Here is a 10,883-nt window from a genome sequence, read left to right on the forward strand (position 1 = left end):
ACTGTAGCAACAACATTTTCCACAACAGCAGCCTCAACAACTGCAGCTCCCACAACAGCAGCCTCAACAACATCAACTCCCACATCTGCTGCCTCAATAACGACATTTTCCACAACAGCAGCCTTAACAACTGCAGCTCCCACAACTGTAGCAACAACAGCTGCGGCCTCAACAACTGCAGCTCCCACAACTGTAGCAACAACAACTGCGGCCTCAACAACTGCAGCACCCACAACTGCGGCCTCAACAACGTCAGTTACCGCAACAGCAGCCTCAACAACTGCAGCACCCACAACTGCGGCCTCAACAACAGCTCCCACAACTGCGGCCTCCACAACTGCAGCTCCCACAACTGTAGCAACAACATTTTCCACAACAGCAGCCTCAACAACATCAACTCCCACATCTGCGGCCTCAATAACGACATTTTCCACAACAGCAGCCTCAACAACTGCAGCACCCACAACTGCAGCCTCAACAACGTCAGTTCCCGCAACTGCAGCCTCAACATCAGTTCCCACAACTGCAGCCTCAACAACTGTAGCTCCCACAACAGCAGCCTCAACAACATCAACTCCCACATCTGCGGCCTCAATAACGACATTTTCCACAACAGCAGCCTCAACAACTGCAGCACCCACAACTGCAGGCTCAACAACGTCAGTTCCCGCAACTGCAGCCTCAACAACGTCAGCACCCACATCTGCTGCCTCAATAACGACATTTTCCACAACAGCAGCCTTAACAACTGCAGCTCCCACAAGTGTAGCAACAACAGCTACGGCCACAACAACTGCAGCTCCCACAACTGTAGCAACAACAACTGCAGCCTCAACAACTGCAGCACCCACAACTGCGGCCTCAACAACGTCAGTTCCCGCAACTGCAGCCTCAACAACGTCAGTTCCCACAACAGCAGCCTCAACAACATCAACTCCCACATCTGCGGCCTTAATAACAACATTTCCCACAACAGCAGCCTCAACAACTGCAGCACCCACAACTGCGGCCTCAACAACAGCTCCCACAACTGCGGCCTCCACAACTGCAGCTCCCACAACTGTAGCAACAACATTTTCCACAACAGCAGCCTCAACAACATCAGCTCCCACATCTGCGGCCTCAATAACGACATTTTCCACAACAGCAGCCTCAACAACTGCAGCACCCACAACTGCAGCCTCAACAACTGCAGCTCCCACAACTGTAGCAACAACATTTTCCACAACAGCAGCCTCAACAACTGCAGCTCCCACAACTGCGGCCTCAACAACATCAACTCCCACATCTGCGGCCTCAATAACGACATTTTCCACAACAGCAGCCTCAACAACTGCAGCACCCACAACTGCGGCCTCAACAACGTCAGTTCCCGCAACTGCAGCCTCAACAACTGCAGCTCCCACAACTGCATCCTCAACAACGTCAGCACCCACATCTGCTGCCTCAATAACGACATTTTCCACAACAGCAGCCTTAACAACTGCAGCTCCCACAACTGTAGCAACAACAACTGCGGCCTCAACAACTGCAGCTCCCACAACTGCAGCCTCAACAACGTCAGTTCCCACAACAGCAGCCTCAACAACATCAACTCCCACATCTGCGGCCTTAATAACAACATTTCCCACAACAACAGCCTCAACAACTGCAGCACCCACAACTGCGGCCTCAACAACAGCTCCCACAACTACGGCCTCCACAACTGCAGCTCCCACAACTGTAGCAACAACATTTTCCACAACAGCAGCCTCAACAACATCAGCTCCCACATCTGCGGCCTCAATAACGACATTTTCCACAACAGCAGCCTCAACAACTGCAGCACCCACAACTGCAGCCTCAACAACGTCAGTTCCCGAAACTGCAGCCTCAACAACGTCAGTTCCCGCAACTGCAGCCTCAACAACGTCAGTTCCCACAACTGCAGCCTCAACAACTGCAGCTCCCACAACTGTAGCAACAACATTTTTCACAACAGCAGCCTCAACATCAGCTCCCACATCTGCGGCCTCAATAACGACATTTTCCACAACAGCAGCTTCAACAACTGCAGCACCCACAACTGCGGCCTCAACAACGTCAGTTCCCGCAACTGCAGCCTCAACAACGTCAGTTCCCACAACAGCAGCCTCAACAACTGCAGCACCCACAACTGCAGCCTCAACAACTGCAGCTCCCACAACTGTAGCAACAACATTTTCCACAACAGCAGCCTCAACAACTGCAGCTCCCACAACAGCAGCCTCAACAACATCAACTCCCACATCTGCGGCCTCAATAACGACATTTTCCACAACAGCAGCCTCAACAACTGCAGCACCCACAACTGCGGCCTCAACAACGTCAGTTCCCGCAACTGCAGCCTCAACAACAACAACTCACACATCTGCGACTTTAATAACAACATTTTCCACCACAACAGCCTCAACAACTGCAGCTCCCACAACTACGGCCTCCACAACTGCAGCTCCCACAACTGTAGCAACAACATTTTCCACAAGAGCAGCCTCAACAACATCAGCTCCCACATCTGCGGCCTCAATAACGACATTTTCCACAACAGCAGCCTCAACAACTGCAGCACCCACAACTGCAGCCTCAACAACGTCAGTTCCCGCAACTGCAGCCTCAACAACGTCAGTTCCCGCAACTGCAGCCTCAACATCAGTTCCCACAACTGCAGCCTCAACAACTGCAGCTCCCACAACTGTAGCAACAACATTTTCCACAACAGCAGCCTCAACAACTGCAGCTCCCACAACAGCAGCCTCAACAACATCAACTCCCACATCTGCGGCCTCAATAACGACATTTTCCACAACAGCAGCCTCAACAACTGCAGCACCCACAACTGCGGCCTCAACAACGTCAGTTCCCGCAACTGCAGCCTCAACAACTGCAGCTCCCACAACTGCGTCCTCAACAACGTCAGCACCCACATCTGCTGCCTCAATAACGACATTTTCCACAACAGCAGCCTTAACAACTGCAGCTCCCACAACTGTAGCAACAACAACTGCGGCCTCAACAACTGCAGCTCCCACAACTGCAGCCTCAACAACGTCAGTTCCCACAACAGCAGCCTCAACAACATCAACTCCCACATCTGCGGCCTTAATAACAACATTTCCCACAACAACAGCCTCAACAACTGCAGCACCCACAACTGCGGCCTCAACAACAGCTCCCACAACTACGGCCTCCACAACTGCAGCTCCCACAACTGTAGCAACAACATTTTCCACAAGAGCAGCCTCAACAACATCAGCTCCCACATCTGCGGCCTCAATAACGACATTTTCCACAACAGCAGCCTCAACAACTGCAGCACCCACAACTGCAGCCTCAACAACGTCAGTTCCCGCAACTGCAGCCTCAACAACGTCAGTTCCCGCAACTGCAGCCTCAACAACGTCAGTTCCCACAACTGCAGCCTCAACAACTGCAGCTCCCACAACTGTAGCAACAACATTTTCCACAACAGCAGCCTCAACATCAGCTCCCACATCTGCGGCCTCAATAACGACATTTTCCACAACAGCAGCTTCAACAACTGCAGCACCCACAACTGCGGCCTCAACAACGTCAGTTCCCGCAACTGCAGCCTCAACAACGTCAGTTCCCACAACAGCAGCCTCAACAACTGCAGCACCCACAACTGCAGCCTCAACAACTGCAGCTCCCACAACTGTAGCAACAACATTTTCCACAACAGCAGCCTCAACAACTGCAGCTCCCACAACAGCAGCCTCAACAACATCAACTCCCACATCTGCGGCCTCAATAACGACATTTTCCACAACAGCAGCCTCAACAACTGCAGCACCCACAACTGCGGCCTCAACAACGTCAGTTCCCGCAACTGCAGCCTCAACAACAACAACTCACACATCTGCGACTTTAATAACAACATTTTCCACCACAACAGCCTCAACAACTGCAGCTCCCACAACTACGGCCTCCACAACTGCAGCTCCCACAACTGTAGCAACAACATTTTCCACAAGAGCAGCCTCAACAACATCAGCTCCCACATCTGCGGCCTCAATAACGACATTTTCCACAACAGCAGCCTCAACAACTGCAGCACCCACAACTGCAGCCTCAACAACGTCAGTTCCCGCAACTGCAGCCTCAACAACGTCAGTTCCCGCAACTGCAGCCTCAACAACGTCAGTTCCCACAACTGCGGCCTCAACAACGTCAGTTCCCGCAACTGCAGCCTCAACAACGTCAGTTCCCACAACAACAGCCTCAACAACTGCAGCACCCACAACTGCGGCCTCAACAACAGCTCCCACAACTACGGCCTCCACAACTGCAGCTCCCACAACTGTAGCAACAACATTTTCCACAAGAGCAGCCTCAACAACATCAGCTCCCACATCTGCGGCCTCAATAACAACATTTTCCACAACAGCAGCCTCAACAACTGCAGCTCCCACAACAGCAGCCTCAACAACATCAACTCCCACATCTGCGGCCTCAATAACGACATTTTCCACAACAGCAGCCTCAACAACTGCAGCACCCACAACTGCGGCCTCAACAACGTCAGTTCCCACAACTGCAGCCTCAACAACTGCAGCTCCCACAACTGTAGCAACAACATTTCCCACAACTGCGGCCTCAACAACTGCAGCTCCCACAACTGTAGCAACAACATTTTCCACAACAGCAGCCTCAACAACATCAGCTCCCACATCTGCGGCCTCAATAACGACATTTTCCACAACAGCAGCCTCAACAACTGCAGCACCCACAACTGCGGCCTCAACAACGTCAGTTCCCGCAACTGCAGCCTCAACAACGTCAGTTCCCACAACCGAAGCCTCAACAACTGCAGCTCCCACAACTGCGTCCTCAACAACGTCAGCACCCACATCTGCTGCCTCAATAACGACATTTTCCACAACCGCAGCCTTAACAACTGCAGCTCCCACAACTGTAGCAACAACAACTGCGGCCTCAACAACTGCAGCTCCCACAACTGTAACAACAACATTTCCCACAACTACGGCCTCCACAACTGCAGCTCCCACAACTGTAGCAACAACATTTTCCACAACAGCAGCCTCAACAACATCAGCTCCCACATCTGCGGCCTCAATAACGACATTTTCCACAACAGCAGCCTCAACAACTGCAGCACCCACTACTGCGTCCTCAACAACGTCAGCACCCACATCTGCTGCCTCAATAACGACATTTTCAACAACAGCAGCCTTAACAACTGCAGCTCCCACAACTGTAGCAACAACAACTGCGGCCTCAACAACTGCAGCTCCCACAACTGTAACAACAACATTTCCCACAACTGCGCCCTCAACAACTGCAGCTCCCAGAACTGTAGCAACAACATTTTCCACAACTACGGCCTCCACAACTGCAGCTCCCACAACTGTAGCAACAACATTTTCCACAACAGCAGCCTCAACAACATCAGCTCCCACATCTGCGGCCTCAATAACAACATTTTCCACAACAGCAGCCTCAACAACTGCAGCACCGACAACTGCAGCCTCAACAACTGCAGCTCCCACAACTGTAGCAACAACAGCTCCCACAACTGCGGCCTCAACAACAACAACTCCCACATCTGCGGCTTTAATAACAACATTTTCCACAACAGCAGCCTCAACAACTGCAGCACCCACAACTGCGGCCTCAACAACGTCAGTTCCCACAACCAAAGCCTCAACAACTGCAGCTCCCACAACTGCGTCCTCAACAACGTCAGCACCCACATCTGCGGCCTTAATAACGACATTTCCCATAACATCAGCCTCAACAACGTCAGCTCCCACAACAACAGACTCAACAACGTCAGCTCCCAGAACTGCGGCCTCAATAACAACATTTCCCACAACTGCGGCCTCAACAACATCAGCTCCCACATCTGCGGCCTCAATAGCAACATTTACCACAACAGCAGCCTCAACAACTGCAGCACCCACAACTGCGGCCTCAACAACTGCAGCTCCCACAACGGTAGCAACAACAGCTCCCACAACTGCTGCTTTAAAAATGACATTTCCCACAACCGAAGCCTCAACAACTGCATCTTCCACAACTGCGTCCTCAACAACGTCAGCACCCACAACTGTAGCAACAACAGCTCCCAGAACTGCGGCCTTAATAACAACATTTCCCACAACTGCGTCCTCAACGTCAGCTCCCACAACTGCGTCCTCAACAACTGTGGCAACAACATTTCCCACAACAGCAGCCTCAACAACGTCAGTTCCTACATCCGCAGCCTCAATCACAACATTTCCCACAACTGCAGCCTCAACAACTGCAGCTCCCACAACTGTAGCAACAACAGCTCCCACAACTGTGCCCTCAACAACGACAGCGCCCACATCTCCAGCCTCAATAACAACATTTCCTACAACAGCATCCTTAACAACATCAGCTTCCACAACTGTATCCTCAACGACATCTCCAACGACGATGACACCTGGCTCCACGATAACGACACCTGCTGCTCCAAACCAAGGCTTGTGTTTTTACCATAAGTATTGCTGTACTTCTATGTACTGAAACAAAACATAATGTAAATGAACATAAATGCATTCATTTATTGTTAATTTACATTATAGTCAATTCAGAAATGCATATGCTGCATAAGTCGTCGATAGCTATTTTTAATTGTTTAGTCTCTATTTGGGCTAATACATTTAAAGTGTAATTTAAACATAATAAAATTAACATAATACACAATGGAGATACAGTAAATTACACATCACATATACCACATTACACCAATACATATACCAAGGTTGATAACATTATAATTTGCTAAAATTAGGTGCAGCCCTTGTTTGGTTTTTGCAATAATCTTTTATTTTAATTATATTTCAGTTGGCAATGTGTTCCACCGTTCACAGACCTTTTTTTAATGTGGGATTTTACAGTTGCTATTCATCCCATTTATACTTAATTTGTTACTGCTGAGTCTTTGGCTGTAACTTGAAAGAGGCTTTGGGTCGAGATTGTGATCACATGAAAACTAATTTAACAAAAATAAATTGAGTAAATTACACAATGCTAAGTAGGAAAATTTATCTTCATATGCATTGTTTTTTTATACCTTCAGGTTTTATATTACTGGCCCTACAGATGAAGATAACTTCCCTTGGGGAGGTTAGCAATGGAACCATCATTGAACGTGTTGAAGAGGTATGTAAAACAGAATGTGAAAATTAATCATTTTGTGAAGGCTTTTTAATCTAAATGTATCAATGATAATACATATAAACATGATAAAGGGTGAGTGATGACAATGTGATGAATATCCTGATGTGTTTTTTGTTCTTCTCCCACTTTAGTTTTTTAGAAAGCAGCTCAAGAATGGAACAGCTTACAAGATCAACGTGACAAACATTCAAAAGGTTAAAGTTGCCCAGTAGAAGCTTAATGTGGATGTTTAAAGACAGCAATTTAAGGTTATACTGTTAGAATTATTTCAACTTAAAATCAAGTGGCTGTCCACATCAATTGTTTATCTGTAAAGTGTCTTTCAACAGTTGAAGTATAACACATAAAATGTTGTTGTACTCCACTCTGTTGCGGTGATCTACAACCAATAAATCAACATTACCAGAAGCATATTTTGTGTCCTCCAGGTGTTTAATCGGAAAGTTATTTTTTGTATTGAACACAGACGCTTCGATTTTAGATTCAATCCCATCGTTTGCGTCTTTGTCTAACTCAGGAGTGGACAAACTACAGATTGCGGGCCGTATGTGACTCGACGGGCGCTTTAATACGGCCCGTTGAATATTAAAATTATTATTATATAAAAAAATCTAAACTATAAAATGTTTTTTTAATAATAATTATAAGTTACAGTAAAGACCGTTGTAGCGCTTCTATGTTCCCTGCTTGAGTTTTGCAAAGCACGATCACGGCAACAGACCAGCATCCATGTTTCTTAATGCTTATTTATTGCTCAGTGCTCTTTTAGGCTGTTTATGTGTGTGCTCTCTTACAGCAGAACACTGCAGGCCCTAAAAAGACTGCTGTAGTGCCGTCTGCTGCTGGTCCGCCTGAAGAAGCGCTGGTAGCGGCCGTCAATTAGCTGCTGTTGTGGTGCTGATAATATTATGAACCCAGACACAAAAGAGTTGTATTTTTCAACAAATGTTGAATTTACACAAGTATAAAGCAGAACTAGTGGTTATTTTCATGGTGGATGGCAGAAACGGTAACTGTTTTTACGAATATAAGCCACGGCGATAAGCCACGCCCCCTTTCAAGCGCAAGTAACATTTGCGACGCGTTTGGTATGAACCAGCGGCGGGCCATTAGGGCCCTCTCTGCTTCCCCAAACGGAATCACAAAGTTATAGCTATTTATATATATATATATATATATATATATATATATATATATGTATATATATATATATATATATATATATATATATATATATATATATATATATATATATATATATATATATATTCCCAAGAATTGGATGTGCATTGGTGAGTGACGATTGAACCGAAATTGAAATAAAAAAAGAAAGAAGATTCAAGGTACTTTGTTCTTTTTTTATAAAACTTTAAAGAAACCTGTTAAACCTTTGACACACACACACACACACACACACACACAGTTAGAAAAATTCAACTGAGTAAAAACATTCATTCATTGTAAGCAAGGAGCAGAGTCATAAGTACAACGTGATAGACAAATTGCATATCCAAGACTGCTCACAGATCTATCAAAGAAAAAACCTCTTAAATACTCATCATGACCACTAACAGAAACCCTCATGACGTCTTCGGCCTAATTGTGACCTGTGAATTGTGGTTTGCAAGAAATGGTCATATAACAAAGGAACTGCACGTTCTTTCAGACAGAAACATGCAGATTCCCCAGTCTCATTGCAATCAGGAGACATGCTGAGTATGTGTGTAAGATTAAACAGACAGTTCAATGAGAAGTCTGAATAAAACACTGAAACAGTCCCTGATTAAGCGGAACTAATTTTTTCTTCCAACAGACAGTCTTCTAAAACCTTTTTCACACTTTTGTAGATTGGATTAATTATTAAAAGATTAATTGTTCCTGTGAAACAAAGCAAATTTAGCTGTATGCACAATTGTTATTATACACCCGACCCTGAATGCATAAAGCCTTAATACAAACTTTGATCGAGGCTTACTAATCAGGTCACATGAGTTATAGTGACGAACTGCTCAGACCAGCACCTATACCTGGCTTCCTTTACAGTCACATTGTTCATATTTAGCAGAAATCTTTGAGCGCCACAAAGTCAGTTTCCGCAGGACCTTGATAATCCATCACACTTTATGAACTTGTTGACACATCCGTGCAGCCACCGTCTCCATCTGGGTGGAAACATGTGAAGCCAAGGGCTTCACTCACAGCTCTGCTTAGCAGCGCCAACAAGTCTCCTGCCCCGGCTGCTCCCCCCAGCAGGAAGTGCAGGTGGAGGAGGGAGGCAGCCGCGCACCTGACATGCTCACATCCTGGGAAATTAATGCAAAGAGAGGTAATACATTAAATTGTATATATAAGCTTCTGTGAAATTCAAACTACAAAAGCATACTTACAGTTTGATTTAAAGTAGCATTGAATTGACATTATTCCTCATATCACAACAAAATATTTTATTTTGAAAAACATCTATTAGCCCGCTATAATAATACACATAAAACAAAAAGGTTGAGTATCCTGTAAACAATTTGATTTGTCTGGAACAATATTTACGAAGGAGATTTTTCAGACATGTTCCTCTAACATTAAAAAATGTATGTGCCATCTTTGTAAAATCCATAGAAACGTCAATAGTGCTTTTATCAATTAACCATTTGTGCTAGTCAAGTTTAAAAAGTCCTGCGCATACGCGGGAGCCTAGTTACAGGAAGCAGAGAGGAGTATTAATATTGTGAGTGTATGTGCACGGCACTGCAGAGGTTAATTGTGGCCTAAGTGGCATTGACAAGAACTAAGGGTGTGGTAGGAAAATGGTACGCAACAATGGTTTCTTGAGCAAACAAGTTTGGTAAATCCATTTCGGGCCAAGTTCTGTATAATTAAATGGAACAGTTTCAATTCAAAATAGTCGCTTATCCAGTCAAATAACCCTGGGTTTATTTACCATTTTGTGTTTTCACCAGTTATGGTTTCATATGCAATACAATTCAAAGTATGATACACATCAAATTAATCACAGCAATCTAAAATTGATTGGAGTTTTTGTATTTCTTCAGTCGGAAGTACAGGCATGAGGTCTCTGCATGCGTTTTACCTGTTGCAGCCTGATTTGTGCAACAGCATCAACAATATCTCTCCACCTGAAGTCCTCCAAAGATAGATTCTGGCCACATACCAACTGTGACAATAAATTATAACACAATGATTAAAAGAATATCAATATTCAACCACAACTCTGCCAACTGCGACCTGCAAAAGTTCTGACGACTCTGCAATCGTCGGCCTTATATCCGCCAATGACAGAGAATACAGAGAACTAAACCAGGACTTTCTAGGATGGTGCCAGTGGGACCGCCACCAAAAAAACTTCAAGAAGACCAAGGAGCTGGTGGTGGACTTCCGCCGGGGTAAACGCCCCCCTCTGCTACCAGTGAGCATCCAGGGACTCGACATAGAGATTGTGAAGTCTTATAAGTACCTGGGTGTTCATTTGAACAATAAACCGACTGGTCGGACCATGCACACGCACTTTACAATAAAAAGGGACAGCGCAGACTCTTCCTGTTGAGGAGACCGAGGTCTTTTGGGGTGCAGGGAGCACTCCTGAAGACCTTCTGTGACTCTGTGGTGGCATCAGCCATTTTTTACGGAGTGGTTTTCTGGAGCAGCAGCATCTCGGCGGCGGA

General features: G+C 46.1%; 1 protein-coding gene across 1 annotated transcript; it reads left to right on the plus strand.

The window, feature by feature from the left end:
- Positions 1 to 258: 258 nt before the first annotated feature.
- On the plus strand, positions 259 to 6,524 carry LOC137793765 (asparagine-rich protein-like; the record flags this gene model as incomplete). Its single annotated transcript, XM_068590120.1, has 13 exons — positions 259 to 315; positions 440 to 513; positions 620 to 810; positions 875 to 948; positions 1,201 to 1,263; positions 1,385 to 1,424; positions 1,535 to 1,608; positions 2,660 to 2,712; positions 2,846 to 3,228; positions 4,226 to 4,235; positions 4,760 to 5,177; positions 5,342 to 5,352; positions 5,555 to 6,524. Coding segments are annotated over 13 exons (2,418 nt in total), but the record flags the coding sequence as incomplete, so codon positions are not given.
- Between the last annotated feature and the right edge of the window lie 4,359 nt (positions 6,525 to 10,883).

Source organism: Clinocottus analis, unplaced genomic scaffold (genome assembly GCF_023055335.1).
Source record: "Clinocottus analis isolate CAN_PGR_092001 unplaced genomic scaffold, fCliAna1.0.p SCAF_23, whole genome shotgun sequence".
In the NCBI taxonomy this organism is placed as follows: Eukaryota; Metazoa; Chordata; class Actinopteri; order Perciformes; family Cottidae; genus Clinocottus; species Clinocottus analis.